The 19,805-nt window shown below is 41.3% G+C and overlaps 1 protein-coding gene across 5 annotated transcripts in view; it reads right to left on the bottom strand.

Annotated features, from left to right (window-relative positions):
- Positions 1 to 1,980: 1,980 nt before the first annotated feature.
- EFNA5 (ephrin A5) overlaps positions 1,981 to 19,805 on the bottom strand; it is a 277,931-nt gene continuing 260,106 nt past the window's right edge. For 4 of the 5 annotated variants that reach the window (XM_082723751.1, XM_082723755.1, XM_082723754.1 and 1 more), the window contains exons 3-5: positions 12,215 to 12,280; positions 11,730 to 11,810; positions 1,981 to 6,549 (exon numbers count right to left, since the gene is read on the bottom strand). In XM_082723751.1, coding sequence (XP_082579877.1) covers positions 6,428 to 6,549; positions 11,730 to 11,810; positions 12,215 to 12,280 — 269 coding nt within the window. In that variant the 3' untranslated portion in view covers positions 1,981 to 6,427. The remainder of the gene's footprint in view (positions 6,550 to 11,729; positions 11,811 to 12,214; positions 12,281 to 19,805) is intronic. The other variant, XM_082723752.1, reaches the window with a different exon arrangement.

Here is a 19,805-nt window from a genome sequence, read left to right as displayed (position 1 = left end):
TAGGTTTTGCAAACGATCACTAAGAAAATGTTTTGCCAACAATTCCTAAGAAAGTAGAACAATCAGTGAACCATCCGTCAGAATCACCTTGAAAATTTTTATGACACCTAGATTTTATACATTCCCACAGTAAGAGAGGTGATTCTAATCATTATCACTGAGATAAGAGATTTAAATACAAATAGGTTTCATTCACTCAAATTCACCCTATAATTTTTTTTTTTAATATAGCACCTCTGATGACTTAAGTATTCTAAATACTTTGTTGCCAAACAAGGTGTGGTTCCTGCAACACTGCTCATAGTCCCACCTCTGGTCCAGCCTGCTTTCCTGTTGGAATGCACAGCACTGTCTGTTGGGAAGTGGCCTCTAATTCAGGGATTCAGTGTCACTTTGAAGTTGTATTAGTCCCCAATGTTGCATATTCTATACTTTCTCTCTTTCCTCTAATTGGAGTATTCTGTAGCCTACCCTTTCGCCGAGGTCCTAGACATCTCAGTCTGGTGTAGATACAGTCTCGAGTTCAGGAGAGCACCTTGAGTGTTAAGGCAGAATCCGAAATTGTCATCTTTTCATCACTTCCCCTTCTCCTTTAGGGCACTAGGGTGATTTCCCTGTACTAGTATCTTCATAATTTGCTTCAGTGACACTTGTTGTCTTGTGTTTTCTCATTTCCACAGTTACCTGTTAGCTACCATGAAACCTTACTGTGTTCTTCACCACAGTAGTTTTTAACTCACCAAGTTTCCTGTCCCGTAAGAAGCTCCTAACCCCATTTTGACTATTTGTAAAGATGATTTGCTTTCACTCTAAGCTTCTTAATCTTAAAATCCCAATCCCCTCTTACTTATGCATAATATAAATGTTTGAATTTTAGATTTCCTCTATAAATAGCACTATGTTATGCTTACACATAATGTCTGCTTTTTATAAACTTTGAAAGTACAAATTGTAAACATTAACTTCATTCTGCACAGCACTGAGCACAATGTTGTGATCACTTAAATGCTTTTGATGATGAAGGTGAAGATGGTAATGACACGTAATGCTGTTCTGGTTTGAAAATAGCACAAAGGTAGTCCAGCACACCCCTTTTTTTTTCTTTCTTTCTTTCTCTTTTTTTTTGGAATATGAGTTGTTCCTCATTTGGTAAAGCTGTCACTCTTCATTAGCAAAAAAGGGTTACAGTAAGTTATAATTAGTGTTTAGTGCCCTGTCAAATAATTAAGTATAATAAAAAGCTTTCAATGAGTTTAATGTTAACATGGTATAATTAAAGCCACGTCTTGAAATGCATTAGGTGTCTATTATGTCAGATATTTGATGCTTTTCCCTTCTGCAGATGAGATTTTCAAATTGTGCTTAGAGTAATGTCATCATCAAAGACAAAAACTCACATGACTCAGATGCCAAATGGGCTTTGTGGTGCTCAGCAAGGGCAATATTCAGAAAACCAAATCGCTTGAATTTACCGATAGGGAAATGGAGTCCCAAAGATACTGTGTGACTTGCCCAAGGTTACACACTGTTAAGTCTTCCTTGAGAGTGAGCACTGACCTTCAGTGTTGTACTGAAGTGATTGTCATTATGGTCATTATTTCTCTCTGAAGTATGCGAGGTTTCTTGGAAAATGCTTATTTTGTCTTTGTCTTGATGGGGTGAAAAATTACACAAAGTAAAAACATGGTTTTGTACATAGTTCTTGGATTTAAGTGGTTTTAGGATGCCATAATGCCCATTTTAAGGCTCAAATACAAAGACAAGGTTTGAATCTCACTATTTTCTCATCAGAGTAACTGGAATGTGCCTAGATACTGGGCCATTTTCTAATCCTGCATTCTTGGAGCTTGTCTCAGGCCTTCTCTTGTACATATCATATTATCTTCTCTATCCACAGATTTGGAAAAATCAACAGAGTGTAAGTAGCCCCTAAAATAAAGGCGTCATTCAAGGAACAAAGAAGTAGAAGGAGGGCTCCAATTAAAATGATGAAAATCTTTAATTTTTATTTAGGTATACTTGTACGGACACGTGTATATACAAATACAGATTGTATGGGTTGGTTTGTGTGTGGGTTCTTTTTTTTTTTTTTTTTTTACATTTTTTTTTCTTAACGTTTATATAATGTCAGCATTTCAAAACAGCACTCGATGAGTAAGTGCAAAGGAACTGCAAAGCAGGGCAGTACAAGCACAAGACCACACGGAGCTGGACTTCACACCCAGACGCACACAACAATGAGTGGCTGCAATGGGGGTGTCAAGAGTAAGCATGGAAAGTGAATTTTGACTCATGGGTAACCTCCAACATGCCAGCATCTATTACTCTGTACAGACAATGGGAGCAAGCCCACTGTAGGGAGATTTATCTCACATCCGAGCAGCTCTTGGGCAAATGCATGGGAAAAACTCAGTGTTGCCAAACCAGAGACAGACCTGCCCATTCACGGTTCTGAGGGAAAATAAAACGTGGGAGGAAGGCAAAAAGACAAAAAAAAAAAAAAAAAAAAAACCAGTAAACATAATAAAGGGGGGGTGGTGGCGGTAGACAAACGGGGGTCTTGGTGGAGGTGGTTTTCAAAAGAAAAATGACTGACCAGAGCTCTGAAAGCAATGAATGGAGGGGAGTTTAAATGGTTTAATTAATTTGGGGGTAAACTCCTAAAAATGGCTGCTGCCGTTGCTAAGGCACCGGAGGAAAACAAAGTTCCTGAAAATCCACAGGTACTGTGCAACTCTTCCTTTCACAATGGCAGAGGGGAACTGCCCCCACTTAACCTTCCTAAATGGCCAGGCTTGAAACCTTTCCCATGCTTGGGCCACGCGTGATACTGGCATCTCTTCCTGAGGAAAAATGAAACGGTCTATGAAAACCACCACAGACAGAAAACCAAAACAAAGTACAGAACTCTGTTACCAAATTCCCTAACCCTTTTTAAACCAACATGCCAGGGGAGGAAAAAAAAAAAAAAAAAACACCACAGGGTTCCCAACATCAGACCTTGAAAACACTGAGGATAAAATATGGATCAAAAATTCATGTTGTTCCTGGTCCCAAGATGGTGGAGTCCTAACGACTGGGAGGGCGATGACCGCACATGAGTCCTGTGTGGAGCACTGCCTCAGCCACTTGTGACTCTTCTCAGCTACATATACAGTGGATGTTTCAAAGCCTCAATGCATGTTTTGTATCCTGAAAGACTATTGTTCTCACTTACAAAAGACATAAGAATCAAATTAATACTTTATTATCAAACACTATATACAACAGAGGTCGCTAATAATACAGAATTTAAAGAACGCAGTTTTGTGTTTTTTTTTTTTTTTTAATGTTTTACTTTTCTTTCCTCTGCCACCCAAGAAAGTACAGTACAAAACAATAGTCTAAACTAACACGAACTGTTACCTGGTCTATTAAAGGATACACGGTATCCACTAAACAGACAGATCCTTATTTCCCTGCTTCATGTTGCAAAGCCCTTGGCAACCAGGGGCAAAGGTTGCTGGGGTTTGACTTACTGGGGCTGAGAGGCAGCTCGGCCACCCTTCAGACTTTTGAGTTGTTGTTTTTAAATTAAAAGCTGCTACAAAATTGCATCGACATCCTCCGAAGCCCCTAGAGGGTTGTAACACCACCATAACAAGGCCACCAGCAATTTCTGGACAAGATGAAAACTGTCTGATACCCATCATTTTCTTGAAAACTCCGTGGCACGCGTTACCTACAATTACATCACTTAAAGGTAGAGAAGCACACTGTCTACTGGTGTGGATAGTCTTGCTTTTTTTTTTTTTTTTTAAACTTAATTTGTAGTGGCATAATGAAGTAAAGGGGTCTAATTTCACTGTGAAAAATGAAAGACAGTGGCAGAGAGGGCCATGAGTAATTATTTTATCATTTGTTAGAGACAAATGCTAGCAAAACCACAGAAGTCACCATTTCTAAAATGAAATTAGCACTGCTAATGTAGTTATGACTAACTGGAATCATTACAGGATCATTTGATTTCCTTGTGGTTATAGAACATGCAGTATTATTTTGGTTCTGACTATTGATCCATTTTAGCAGGTATCTTCCCCCCACCCCCACTCAAATCCCACCGGACCAACAAACCTGTAACTATTAATAAAACGAAGTATTACTGGATATTACTGAGAGTACTGAGCATATAAAGAGTTAAAGGAAAAAAGAATCCAATGCTGTGAACTTTTGTTTCAGTGAAATGGTGGCTGCCTTCTGTGACAAGACTCTGCCACTCCAGAGAAGTTCCTGATGTCTGGGAGAGCAGCACTGATTGTGTCTGGGAGGCTGGCAACCCCACTCCCATGGTTCCAAGTGTGAAGAGACCCGGCAGTAACATCCATTCCAAATGGATCAGGTAAGCCCAGATTACATTTCAACATGTGTACAACTCTCCAGGGTGCAAGTCCCTTTACAGCTGCCTTTCATTCACACATTTTTCTAATTCAGAACTAGTCACAATTCGTAGCAAATTCCCACTCATGAAGTCTGGCCAGAATACGACCCCTCTCTTTTTTCATATAGACATTAAAAAAACAAAAACAAAAACAAAAAAACTCCAACAAATATGTCTATTTTTAAAAAGACTAATTTTGCCGGAATGCTTCCAATTTTTTCATATATTACATAATCATTGGATTTATTTTTCGTTCTGTTCTGAAAGGCATGGCTTCTGTTGACATGTCGTGCACTAGTAAAAAGGCTAGATTTCTTTTCCGTTGGTCTGACTTCCCTGTCTAGGCTTTTGGAGTTCAAAGTTTGTGACAGCCTCACCAGTAGTAACCCCCAAGGCTTGTTCTTCCTGTAATCAACTGGAAATGGCCCTTGTTGGCCATGCTAAGACTCCTCAAACAGGGTCATCTTGCGTTTTTCTCCTTCTGCCCCACCCCCCACAATGAAACAAGATAGCCCCCTATATTTCTAAATGTATCAAGGGATACCACTTTTTTTCTCACAAGTTTAAATAGGACAAGCATATATACTCACTCTCAGCATAAAGTATATCTAAATAATGTATTTTCTATTCTAGTGGATTTTTTTAAAAAAATATTTTGTTAAAGTCTTTGGGACTCCATCTTGTTTATCTCCCACAGATAAACACATGTTCCCCCTATGCTTCAGGCTGTGTCAGAAAGGGAAAGAATATAAAATCAACACTTGAATTTTTTATTCCAAACTTTGGAATTTTTATTCCAAATTTCCCTTTAGCCCTCCCAAGTAGTGCTGACTGACTCTCCTGGTGACAGGGGTGTGTGTCGAGCCCCTGTAGTTGTGGAGTGTGGAGCAAAACATGGGTACTAGGGTGGGAGTCGGGGAAAGGCCACAGCACATTGGCGCTCCAGCAAAGCCAAATCACATCTCCTCTGGCCGCTGACCTCCTTTCCTTGGTACATATTGTCCCCCAGAGGAGTATCCAAAGCTATTCCATTATACACTCATCAACCCTGGCTTGTCAGCCTTGGGGAAGGTCACTTTATTCATAAAAATGCCTCTTTGAGTTTCTTTAAAAAAAAAACAAAAAACTGTAGCACCATGGTGATCTGTATTCCAAGGGAAAAAAAAAAAAAACCTGGTGTGCATTGCCCAGTCACCAAAAAAATTAGAGGCACTCACACATACACACCCCCACCAAACCTAGTTTTCTCTCTTTTCACCCTTGCTCTGTGCTAGCTAGCATTCCCGCACCCGACCTGTTTTCTAGGGGGAAAAAAAAGGCTTCTTTCGTGGAGCACAAGTTTTGCTGTCAAGAGTGCTTTAAGACAGTCATTGTAAAAAATAACCCTAAAAACCAAAACCAAAACAAAACAAAAAACCAGTGTCTCAACCTTTCAGAAGCCTGTTCATTTATATACTCCTAGAGGAAAGGGTATAATATTATATCTGTTCTTAATACCTCCCCTCTGGACTTGACATGGCGACACGATGCCCTGCACGATCATCTTACAGTCCTGAATGAGAAGGCATAAATATTGGATGGGAGAGTAAAACCCTCCCGGGCATTGCCATCACTAGCCGCATCTGCCGCTATTCTTCCTTGTCCGTATACCGCTGTCACAGTACGCTAACGGAGGTGGGCTCTTAGAGGAGAATGCACAGGCGCTGACGACCACTGGTGTCACTATGACAATTTGGCATTTTCATCTGGAGTCCATTTAATTTGGAAGGGATGAGAGAAGTCAAGGGCAAAGGCTGGGGGTTGGGGGCAGGGCAGGGGAGCAGCAACTACTTTAGCCCCTCCTGGCCCGGAGTTGTTGCTTAGAATTCAGGCTGAAAGAAAGAAAACAAAAATCTGACATCTGCCAAAAAAACCAATAACAAGTCCCTTCTTAGGATGAGCAGTTAGGTGGATCTCTGGTGTTCCAAGACCCTAATGCTTTTCTGTGACAGGTGACGGGAGGAGACTGTGCTATAACGTCAAAAGCATCGCCAGGAGGAACAGTAGGATTGCCAAAAGGCGGCTGGGTATCCTTGGTGTTTGTGCTGCGTTCTCACCGCGGGATGGCTCGGCTGACTCATGTACGGTGTCATCTGTTCAAATAGAAAGCACACATTCCAATGAGATTTCACATCCTTAATAACTCTCTTGCAGCAGCCTGCTGTTAACAGACCTCGCCACCCTCTGCAAAGTAGGGTAATGAACCTTGTGCCACCATTGACTTTCATGTCTGCATAATCACTCATTATTTACAGCAAACAAAGGAGAAGCAGAGAAAATTGGACTTTTTCGGCAATATTATTACATTCTTTAAAAACTGAGAGGAAAAATTGTACACATACCGTAGCCTTTGGTATGTGAACTACTTTGGTTTGCTAGCAAACACACCTTGCACGAAGCTGAGATAGCTGAATGTCTCTTGTCAACCCAGGATGCCATGGAGAAGCAAGTGACGTGGGGTGGGGGTGGGGGGTTTAGTTACATTGGCATGTTAGTGGTTGATCAGTGGTTCCTCTTTTCTCCTATTTCATAGGATTAGTATTGAATGCTATGTGGTTGGTTACCTACAAGAATTCTCAAGGAAGAAAAATTAAATGCCAAAACTGCATTACTTATTATTTATTTATTTGCCAGACCGCATTTTCAATTAACTATATGTAATGCCCGCTAGACCTACTAGTTTGCCTACAATTGGGAATCAATGATGGTGCTATGTCCATTACAAACCCTGTATCTCCAGGATTAAATTACTTGAACTTGACTCTTGTTACTTTTCTCAGGCTGAAGCTTGGCACATAAATTATCGGCATGGATGCAAATTTTCCTCTAAATAAAATGGATTAAGTGAGGTAAGCTTCTTTTATTTAGCTATAAAGTGTTCTACTAGGCTGCCTCTGACTCTGGATAGCCTTCCTGATCTGCATGATTAACAGGCTTAACTTGGAAACAGGAACTCCGCAGCAATTAGTACCCCAAGATAGATGAGAGGCTTGCCTACCAGCCAGGCTTTGCTCGAGCGTTGCCTGTCTTCTTCCTTCCTCCTGGCTTAACTTGTCCTTTCCGACTACATGTTCTCTGAACTACGTATTCTTGGGGCCCAGGAGTGGGGCTTGGTGGTAGATCAGGAGACCTTCCTGTAGAAGCCTGGAGACTGTCATCTTGTATTCACTAAACGTCCCATCAGAGAGTGGAGACAAGTGGGACTCGTGATGTTCCTCAGTTTTGTAGACCTCAAAGGATAATCCCTAAGTCTCCCTGCATGACCCACTGAGAACCCCTTCACAGACCGTTGGGTTCAAACTCATTTATATCTTCACACCAAACGTCACAATAAGGACACTTTCTTTTTCACTACGTATTGTCACACTCCCTATTCTTTGTCTGCAATTGACCACTTTTCAGGCACAGGGGCTGGCCCCTACTTCCAATATGCGCAGGTAGGCTGTTTCTGTTCTTGACCTCCGTTCCCAACACGAGCTGAACTATCTACTGCTCTATGTTAAGGCTTCTGCCCTGGAGGGCTCTTATCACTTGAGCCCATCCTCACGTAGAAGCTGCTGCCTTCCTGTGTCAGATTTGCTCTCCTCCCCTGGACCTGAGCTAACCTGCGTAGGGTGGCAGTTGTCTTAAAAAAACTAGAGAAGGTTAGGAAGCAAGAATGCAAAGTTAAACCGATGTAGAGGAGAAACTATAAAGCCCCCCCCCCCCCATGGTGCCAACTACTTGTGGACGCTTTCCTCTGTTCTTCTTCAGCCTGGCAAATGTATTACATCTGTAGTTAACAGGAATTAGACATAAATGCCCTGAATAGCCCTGAAATTAAAATCCTAATCACCTTAAGAGCATCGATACGTTGTCAATCAGGATATTAGAGCACTTCGGGTTTAATTTGTAAAAACCATAAACCCTGAGGCTTACAGATTTCATTTTGAAATACCATTTATATTTATACACCTGAAATTACACCAGCTCTTGGGTTCTTCTCCGTCTTATTTTTACTGCCAAATTACCCAACCCTCTTCCTTGTAAAGTCTAGACGTGTACTGATAAAAGGTACTCTAGTCATCAATAGGTACTCAGGTGAACTGGAGGGAGAGCTGCCCTCTCTGTCCTTCCAGGATGCTCAGCAAGGGCCAACCATTGCTCCTGGCAGCACAAGACAGGGTCAGTGACTTTGGAGGACACTGAAAGGAGGAAAGCTCTTGTTTTTCATACAAGTGAAGCATGAGGTTACATGTCCTTTTCAGTCTTGTAATCATGGATGATTTTGGGAAGTAACCCTTTTCTAAGCAACCAACCCGTAAATATCATTTTACCCTCAAAGGGGGAGATCTGTCCTACTAGGACCACACAGTTCTTCTCTGCTCTCTGTAACATGGTGGTCCTGGCTCAGGATTCTACCAAGCATCCTGTGATTCTAATAGGGCCTCAATGTTGGAAGATTCTACAGCCCCTGAGAAGCAAAATGAGAAACTGGCTGTCACTGGGTAGATCTGAGCAATTTCAGAATTCTAAGCAAATTCTGTTCCAGTGGAAAGGACATCTAACCACCAGAGACTTCCTTAGACTCCTGATGGTAAATGTGGCTTGAAGGAAGAAGATGTTCCTCCTCAGAAACCAAATCGAGTCTTGCCTCCTGCCTCCAGGATTCCACAGGCTGAGGGTTTCTATGGTTAACTGAGAGAACACTAGCGATATTTTGGAACATGTTATGTGGCATATGTCCGCCCTAAGATCATCCTGTATCCCTGATGATAGGAAACTGGCAGGCAGAGTGTGCAAGCAAACAAAAAAGACAAATACATTCCAAAGACAGGTGAGTTAGTACACATTGCCGAGAACATGCAGTGGAATCCTTTCAGGCTTTCCGGATTCATAAAGTCTAGCTCTGTACTCCACCGTCCACCACAGTGGTGTAAAGCCGCATGTCGGACTGGATTTTGTGAGGAATAAGACAAAGTACTCAAATTTATTATTGCCTTCCTAGCTCAACCCTGTCTTACTTTTTAAGTGAAGATGCTCCCAAGAAAGCCCTTAAATACACTCTTGACTGACGGGAGGAGGCTGTACGCCTCCAGATGTGCGCCAGCATTTCCACCCCCCAGCACGCACACACCACATTCTGTCGGACTGCCGCAAACTTCTGTCAGTTCTGTGTGCATCAATTTGGGAGCCATCAAGGACTTTAAATGCTCAGGGAAAAAGAGCCCATTTCCCCCAAAGACCGTGACCTATGCTCGCATTTATGAATGTATCTTAGTATCTTGCATTTTATCATTAATTGAATTCAAAGGTAAATTTTCCTAATGTCAGAATAGTCCTAAGTGTATCTCTTGATGACCAAGAAAAACATGCATTTTGTTGTTTCTAAACAGCCTCTTGTTTGCTTGATAGGCAATGGAATGTACCTGGAGAAAAGATTATTGGAAAGATATGCCCACATTCTACCACAACTTGCATTAAAAAATGGTAATTCAGGATAACATACATTTATAAAATGCCTAACTCTGTCTGGCATTCTACACATGACTTATTAACCTTTCCAATAGAGTGAGGTTTGCTTTATGAAGATCTGCGTGTCTACTATTGGTAAGAGAATCCTCCTTTTCTATTCACGTTGGAATGGGGGTTGAAAATTTTGAATATTAAACCTGGATCAGTCTCTACTACTGAAGAGGCCTGGGCAAGTCTCAGTTATCAAGGGGAGAGTGCAGACTCTGTGGTCCTTAGACGAGAGCCCATCTAACTCAAAGATCCTAGCATGGGTCAAGTCCTCAAGTTTGGGAGGAGTCTGGTACCTTGAAGAGCCCCAGGAATGCTTCCAGATTTTCAGGACTCCATTAAAGTATCTCCAGGTCAGCACTCATTCCTTGCAACTTTCTAAAGCAGCTAACTGATCCCTAGGGAGCCAAGAGGGCCTCTCAGAGCTTTATCGTACACACTTACCATTTGTGCTGGGGTAAGATGCCTGCCTTAGAAAAACAAGAATGCTTGGGGGAAAAAACCCAACTCTTCCTGTCAGTTACAGTGCGAAAGCTATTGTATGTCCTGAGGCACCGCATTTACTCAGGGTAAGTTTCCCTAAGGCTCACTGACTGTGTCCTAGTAACAATACTCAAAAGATAAAGTGGACTTCACAACCCTTTAATTTCTAGGGCCACAAAAAAGAGAAGTGCTGCTACAAATAGATTTTTAAAAAGTCTCTGTTCGCATAAGGTGGGGGGAGGGGGTCACATCTTTCTGTGAAGAAGAAATCATTTTAATTCAATGCATTAAGCTTTGAGATGGTAGCGGGAATTGGATAAGGGAACCAGTAAGATCTCAAGCAGGTAGGGCAAGAGAGGAAACCAGAGGAAGGTAGGTAGACAGAGGCATCAAGGTCCACAGTCCTCAGTGCACAGTGGATAGAGAACTCCTATTCCTCAAAATCCGTCTTGTTGAATTTATATCCAAATGGATAGCATAGCGGACCACTTCACCCACAGTACACTACAGTGTAAATGTTTCGACAAGTGCTTGTGTGGGTTTTAGGTTTCTTCAATGACAGGAAATTCTGGGTGTGTGGGACGTAGCAGTAGGAAAAAAAAAATTCTCCTCAATACTTTTTTTTTTTTGCCTCAGCAGTCAAGGATCACATTCAGCAGAACAGACTACTGATCCATTTGTGGGAGTAACAAGTGTGTGAACCTGTGGTGTCAGGCGACACGACTGTACTTCTCCAGACCAACTGCTATTGATATCAATAGCACAAGTAATATCTGAACTGTAATAAAGGTCTTTAGATCAGTTCAGTGATGCATGTAAACTGCCAGAGAAAATTAAAGATGTTGAATTAGCTGCCGTTTGGGGCAACAGTCTTACTTTTATCCACAGATTTGGACATAATATAAAAAGTTTTTAAGCATATACAGTAGGATTTTTTTCCCTGTCTTCTATGAAAACAGATCCGTTAATATTCACAGTGATCCACCAGCATGCTCAGAGGATATGGTAAAAAGTAGTGAGATTTAGCATTCTGATGGGGCTTCTATATTAGGATACTGCATTCTATCAAACCCATGTCCAAAAAAGAAAGATCATATTTTATCTAACATGCATTAGACAAAGATACTGGAGGAATGAGGGAGAATAGAAGTAAGATTAGCGTCGCTAGCAATGAGCAAAAGCAGAGCAACTCTTACATGCAAACATGCGGAGAGGAAGAAAGGAAAAAAAGTACGGAAGCACCAGAGAGAGATGCATTTGTTAAAAGAGAGTCTCTAAGCATACTAACCTGCTGGTTCTAATGAATTTTCTACTTTGTCGTTAACATCGAAAACACGATCATGAACACCTATAGTTTTCATACAGCTATCTATAACAAAAATAGAGATAACAGCCAAATATGTTAGTGAAGACACCCTTAAACTCCCACTTCTTTCTTTTTTTTTTTCTTTCTCTCTATTGTCTCCTTTAATTTATGTGGAGATTGTTTTACAATCAATGGCATGTATCTAAATGCCAATATTGTTCCCATTTGCTGTGCACGTACAACAGTCTAAGAAACAACAAGTTAGCAACTGCTGTGTACTTCAAAATAAAAGCATCATGAAGAATGATGAGAAAAAATATGATGAAAACGAAAACACGGATGCTGATATACAAAACAGGTACCACACAGGATTTAACAGTAAAAAAAGTTGTACCGCGGTGAACCAGACCACACGATCAAGCATGCGCAGTGAAGCCACCCTCTGAAGCTCATTCTAGTCAACTTACTTGTTGGTCTCACAAAGACTTTGAGCTTTAGACAGGACCTTCTGCCATTATCTGGGATTGCAGAGGCTGTGGAGGAGACAAAAAGAGAGAGAAAGGAGAGAGCAACAGCAGATTATTCTTCATTTTCAAATGCAAATGTTCTACAAGACATTCTTTGCTGAAGAACAGCAGCATACTCTTAATTTCTCCCAGAGGTTAAAACAAAAGCACCCTTCAGATTGACAGACACTGCTAGAACGGGCTCCTTTCCTATCCCCGGCTTTTCTTTTCAATGCAGTAAAACCTCACGCAAGAATGTTGGTATAATCTACAGAAAAATACTTGGGATTTTTATTTCAAAGGCTCTTCCATTCAACTTGATCTGTTATCAATTTTCTCGAAAATAAGAAGATAATGCTTGAGCCCTCCGGCTGTCAGAGAGCTCGCTACTCCCCGTCTCCTACAGGAAAAGGGGCCCAAGGTGAAAGTGCTGGCAAAAACCAGTAACAAATAGTTACAAGGCCAACTTAAACATGACCTATTTTTGCTGGGGAAAGCAAAGCTTTGTCTGTCCTGAAAGTCTGTCAGTGCTTTGCAGGTAATTCAATTAGAGGTTTTACTCAGAACTTGGCTCTGCGTTCTATATGACTAAACCGAGCCCAGCAACTTCCATCATGCTATTATAAGTACAATATGCTATTGAGAAAGCACTATGGTGCAATGGTACATTTATTTTTAAAAATTTGCCACAGAGAAGGATGGAAGTAATAAAGTAGGCTTACCAAAACATGACAACATGTTTCAAGTTATAATTCATTTGAGGAAGAAACTTTTCTTCTCTTCAAGATAATAAGACTGTAAACTTTCTCTGTGCTGGAAAGATTATCTCCCCTCAGTACACACAGCCTAACGTCAAAGGGATTTCGAAGGGCGGTATGACCCTTAATGATCTCATCCGTTTACTCACACTTTCTAGAAATGGCAAAAATGATAAAGGAGTGCTGCATACTTTCGTCCCCGTGTTTGCTTCAAGTGGTTTCTTCAGAAAATGCAGATGACAACAATGAAAACTCACATGGCTTACAGGGAGTTTGATGAGTCCCTCAGTGACCAAGACAGGACCCCTGTTTGGTGCACTTTCTCTCTCCTTTATTTTTATCTTTTATTAGTCCTCATGGGAGCCCAGACAATAAAAATGCTTATTTCTTAGGTGAGGGGATTGGAGATGCAAACTTCAAACTAATTTTACATGAATCTCCTCCGGAAACTCCACGATCCCAGTGCTGGGAAACTTACACATTCACAACCTAAAAGATATCAAGCTGTAAAGGATCCCAAGTCTCACTGCAACACCTGTTGCAACCCCTTAATTCTAAGACTAAAGTATACAGAAAAGAGGTTTTTGTCCCTCCCCTCCCCCTCTCCCCTCTGAAAAGCAGTTAAGAAGTGCTAACAGCTGGCTTTGCTGTAGGCTTTCATTAAATCAAAGTCGGGAAAACTCCCTCTACTGACATTTACAGTAACTAGTGTGTTATTTAGGGCACAATATTTGCACTCTGTGGTTTGATCCAGGAAATGGTGTCCTTCCTGTGGACCCCGACTGCAAATGTGCATGTCACAAACACAGTACACATAGGTGACTCCAATTCATTAGGAAAACCATGGCTCTTGAGATAGTTTATGTCTCATTATTCACAAGAGGTGGTGTGAAAAAGTGACACATGGATATTTACATTGCCATTCTGTGGATTTCTGAGCTGAGATGAGCTCCCTAGGAGCTTGAGCCTCGTGCATGAACTTGATTCGCCACATGCAAGAACGGATTGTACCAAAGATACTGCAAGATTACAGGAGGCTCACGGCAGCATCAAGAATTTAATTGTTTTAGTGGGGGAACTTCTTGGGAGTTTGCCCAGGTCTTTCAGATTTATATGCAGCAGAAATCCTGTAAATCCAGGTCACAAAAATCATTGTAGGGCACACTGGAATAAAATAGCGACAAATGGTAAGCTCTCTTTAGGAAAAACTGCATAGAGTTCTCTCACCAGCTCTAAGGGATGGACAGTTAGCCTCAGCTACAGGCTGCTTACATACTTCTGTAAATTAAGATAATAAAATACATGCATATATTTTATTTTACTTAAATAAACTATCTTCCCTGTCTAACTTCTCCATGACTTCTCCTCGCCTATCACCAGAAAAGCTGTAACAATAACATGACACTTTATACTGTGTGACTATTATACTCGAAATCTTAAAAAAACTGATGAACAAAAAATGAAAACAATCACTGTGAGTACACAGTGCAGATGACATTAAATCAGTCAACTCCACGACCTCTGGGCGAAATCAATTCTTAAGTGGGCAGCCTAGGCCAGGTCAGTATGACTTGGGTTCCTCATTTACTACCCTGAGAAACAGAAGTCAAGCCAAAAAGCATAAAAACTTTTCATGCAAGATTTTAGAAAGTTAGAGTCTGGCTTTGTTCCATGTATGTTCCAGGTTTCTTAACCCCAGACCTCCTGCATGACCAATGTGGGATGCCTTTATACTATGAACAGAATGCTGAGGATTACTAGTTAGTAGTATTTGTAGATATAAAGTAATCTTAAAAGGGCTTTACCAGTCACAAGTAAACAAAAAAGCAGTGGACTGAGCATTAAGAACACCAAATGACAAAGAAATTGAAAAATATAGCAGTGGTACAAGTGAAGTTACAAAGAAAATCCTCTCAGGATCAATTATGAGCAAAAAAAAGAAAAAAAGAAAGAAAGAAAAAAGAAAGAAAGAAAGAATGAGCCACTGATGGACACGAGGGAGTAGAAACTAAAAATATGCCTGGCTTGTCTCAGGAGTGTAGGTAATATTGATCCCTATAGTTCTAGAGCCACACCAGTTTATAAGACCAACATATCTTAGTTAAAACAAGTTTTATAATTTCTTATGCTATTTTCCTTAGAAAATTAATTACTAACCACTTTATCCATCCATTCAAAAGCTTTAAAATTCCTACTATGCGCCAGCTTCCTGGATAGGCACCAGGAATGCAAAAGTGTGTCATACGCACAGTCAGATGCACACGAGGGATCGCGGTGATAACCGAGGTCTATGTGAACTCCCAACAGGGCTTTGGACATGGACTTAGCTGGGTCCGGGAGGGGGAGGATGTCCCAGACATGTCTATCAGAGGGAATTTTATCGAGGCTTTACAGAGCCTGCAGAAGCAACTGGGACAAAAGAATTAGAACATTTCCTCTCTCGGTTCCCACACTGGAGCGTGAGCAACCAAAATGACGCGTGAACCTGCAACAGGTGAAGAAAACCTAGACTTGAACTCTTCCCATAAATATGCATGGATTTTCTAAGAGAAATTGTCAAATTAAAATGTGAAATGCAACTCCTGTCTTAGCCATTTGTCTCATAATCCAAATCCATTTCCCTTTATTCAGTTTACTGCTGAAAATGTACATTAGGAGTCCGGAAGCTGGGAGCAGGGGCACGGGACCATTAACACAAGTACAACCTCCCATTCCATGGTCTTAATAGCAACTTCATAAATCAAACCACAGGGTCCCTTCCCCCTAATGATCCACAAAGTACCAATCAAAACCTTACAACACATAATGAAATACAAGCTGAGGGCTCTCTGGTCTCTGTATTTAGAGTATCATGCTAATAAGGCCATGGGGGCTGCTTATCCTCACTCTGTTCCATGACCTCAGACAGGCGCCCCGACTCCAGCCATTCCTGAAAACCTCTTTCCTTGGTCTCCTGGGGCCCAGGTAAGCTCAGCTCAGCACTTACCAGCCAGTCTGATACATAAAGGGGACCACATTCCATACCCCCCAAATCAGTACTTCCATCAGCTATATTTAGGGTTGTGAATATCCATAATATTCACATCACAGTTCACTACAGGGTTATCAGTAGGATGTGGCAAGCAAATAAAGGCACCATGTTTTTGATAGGTAGCTTCTGACCTGCCTCCCATTACCCTCACTTGAGTGTGGGCTGGACCTAGTTTTTTGCTTCTAATGAGTAGCATACGGCCAATGTGACAGAAGGTCATTTCTGTGAGTAGGCTGCAAAAGACCGGGACTTCTTTCTTTCTTTTTAAAAAGATTTTATTTATTTATTTGTCACAAGTAGGCAGAGAGGCAGGCAGAGAGAGAGGAAGGGAAGCAGGCTCCCTGCTGAGCAGAGAGCCCGATATGGGGCTCGATCCCAGGACCCTGTGACCATGACCTGAGCCGTAGGCAGAGGCTTTAACCCACTGAGCCACCCAGGCGCCCTGGGACTGCTTTCTTGCTAGCGCTTGCTCTCTTGCCTTCTCTTTTGCTCATGGAGCAAGATGCTGTAGCGTGAAACTCTCAGTGCTGGGGGCTCATGGCAAGGGATGGAGGGAGACTTCCAGCCAACCGTAAGCAAGAGACTGGACTGGCTAACAATCTGGTGAGTAAACCAGAAACTGAATGTTTATCCTTTAAGAGATTGTCACTGTTGTGGGAGACTCAGACCCAGAAGACCCAGCTAAACTGCTCTTGGATCCCTGACCCACAGGAACTGTGAATGTTAAATGTCTTAGCCCCACATTCGGGGGTAATTTGTAATCCAACAGCTAAATAACACAATGCTGTACAAAAACACCTCTGTGCCACCAAAGGCTTCCCATGGCCAACGTGAGGCAGACCTAAGAACTAAGGCACTGGGGCATGCTCTCGGAAGGACTGCCAGGCCCTGGTTCCCACGGGGCAGCTCCTTCCTTGGTCCGCCACCATGTCTACACAACTGGATTGCTTGCCAGTTTATTTTTCAAGCTACTGTTCTAAGTCCACTTAAAACAGGGCTTGAAGAGAAGTAATTATAAACTGCTGTTGAAGAAATACTACAAGATGTATCTATTTGTTTTCACTCCTGCACTTGAAAACGGTTTTTCATTTTCCTTCCCATGCCACTTAGTTTGTTTTGGCTAATGCGGCCAACCTGGGCCGCTCTGTGCAATTATCACGATGTTTCACTTTAACTCCAAATTGCTGAGTGAACTTAAATGAGCTTTGATAGAAAATGTAAACTTAAATCGTAAGACAGAATGCCCTTCCTCTAACAGGTGACAGAGAATATTAAGGGGAGCTTTAAAACACGTGAAAGAAAAGGATTTTAATGATAAGTTAAAGCTTCTCTCCATATCAAAAAGCTTGTATCAATTATCTTATACCCAGGCTGTTACATTAAGTATGAATATTTTGAGGTTTTAAGCAACTCAAAAGTAACAAACGCCCTTCTTCATGAAGAACCAGAAGTTTAGCAGGTGGGGTGATACCATTGTATTTTTTCCTCCATATTTTTTTTTTTAAAGATTTTATTTATTTATTTGACAGAGAGAAATCACAAGTAGATGGAGAGGCAGGCAGAGAGAGAGAGAGGGAAGCAGGCTCCCTGCTGAGCAGAGAGCCCGATGCGGGACTCGATCCCAGGACCCTGAGATCATGACCTGAGCCGAAGGCAGCGGCTTAACCCACTGAGCCACCCAGGTGCCCTTTCCTCCATATTTTTAAGCCCAATACCGTACCCGCCAGTCAACCAACTTCAACATCTCCGCCTAACCTTATTCATCCCTATATCTTCATTCCAAAAGCCAAAATCCTTCTCCTTTACTGTGTCCCTTGCCAGTCTGGGTACTCTGATAAGTTTTATTTTTAAGAATAGTCATCCACTTTCTTCTTCCTTTTAAAGAAATGAGTGTGTGTGGGAGCATTAAAAATGCAGTTTGCCATTATGTTTGCCACAGGCAATATTTCTCAATTTGTGCAAGTCAAAGGAAAAGATAGGCTATTAGTTGTTAGCAGAGCCTAGTCTCTTCTCTGTAGGTTTTCATGTAGTTTAACACACAACACAGATACATGCAAATTAGACAGGCGACAGCAGATTTAAGTATTAATAATCCTTTCACAATAAATGCTCAAGAAGTAAAGCCCGTTTAAAGAAATGGTACTACTGAAAATGTCTTCTAGAACACAATGAACCAAAATCCATTTTGTATATGTGGGTGGAGGGTGGGGACAGAAGAAGTGGTGGGTATAGGATAGAGATTAACCAAAGCCATATGGACTGCTTAGAAAATGGTTACCAGACCTACAGGAAAAAGTCTTAAATTTTAGGCCTCTTGTTAGGAAAGAATACCCCAGCAACAGTTGGCAACTGGCTATCTGCCCTTTCTTAAGCAGCAGCACAACACCTAATTTTCATATTAAGAACAAAAACACGAGTTAGGATGGAATATATTTCACCACCCTACCTTTTGAGATTTAAAACTCACATGTTTGAATAACCTGCTCTTGGCCCCAGGTTTCTTTCTTCTTCTTCTTCTTCTTTTTTTTTTTTTTTTAAATTTAAGAATTTATTGATTTGACAGAGAGTGAGAGGAGAGAGAGCTCAAGCAGGGGGAGCAGCAGAGGGAGAGGGGGAAGCAGGCTCCCTGTTCAGCAGGGAACCCGATGTGGGACAGTCCCAGGACCCTGAGCCGAAGGCAGAGGCTTAAGGCACTGAGCCACCCAGGTGTCCCTTGACCCCAGGTTTCTTAAACTTCTGTCCTAAGATCAACCACAGGAGTGGCTATATATGCCCACACATTTCATCTTTCCCAGCCAGCCGTGTCTCAAGACTTAAATCACTGGCAGGTTAAGGTCAAAGTCCCAGATGTAACATTCGGAAAAGAGGCTACCCAGTAAAGGTAGAAGCCTTGAGGAAACTTAAGATATCATGTAAATATTAGATTCTTTTATTGGGCTCTGGGGATTTGCTATTAAAAAAAAAAAAATAGGGAAGGAAGAGGGGTGTTTCCCACCATATAATAAGCTCATGTACTCCATGAGCTAAAACTTGGGTTTCAACACCAGGGAACTGTAACAGGGACAAATAATTAGAGTAAAGTTCAGGGAGAGGGAAGTAAAATTAGTTCCAGCTGTGCAGCCTCAGACAAAAGAGAAAAATAGGAGGTACCACCCATCACACCCATTGCTCCCCCTCTTCAGGCTCTGTACCCCTCAGGCAAAATTCTCACTGCCAATGCTAACTTAAGTATTATTTAAATTCGAGGAGCTAAGCCTCAGTAGATCAATTATTTTTTCTGAGCAACCTCAAATAAATGGCTGAGGACAAGTTTCTTTCCACTGATATGTAGGAAAACAAATAGGACATTATCCTGCTTTTGTACACATTTATTTCAAGTGTGGGCAAATTCTTACTTGCTTTTTAAAGCTCAGGGATAATAAACTTGCTCCTACTGCTTTATTCAAGAAGGTATGGCTTGTCCCTTATACTTTGGTATCTATTAAGGCATGACCAAAAAATATCCTGGGTTTCAGAGAATGCTTTGAAAAACATCCTCTGTATAAGAACATTTTAAAAGTCTTTTTGCGAAAAAAATATGTCAACCTAAATTTATCTCCTGCCATTATGTGACTGGAACAATCCAGTCCACACAGGCACAGAAAGCAAGATAATATTTAGATAGCATTTTAAATGTTAACTGTATTTCCTTGGGTTTAGGGCTTTGTTAAGTTCCTTATTGGATATCTTACATTAAAAAAATAAATAAATAAACCAGTGAACA

The sequence above is a fragment of the Mustela nivalis genome (genome assembly GCF_964662115.1).
Source record: "Mustela nivalis genome assembly, chromosome: 3".
Classification (NCBI taxonomy): Eukaryota; Metazoa; Chordata; class Mammalia; order Carnivora; family Mustelidae; genus Mustela; species Mustela nivalis.
The sequence above is the reverse complement of the archived record's forward strand: the minus strand, read 5'-3'. Positions and strand labels throughout refer to the sequence as shown.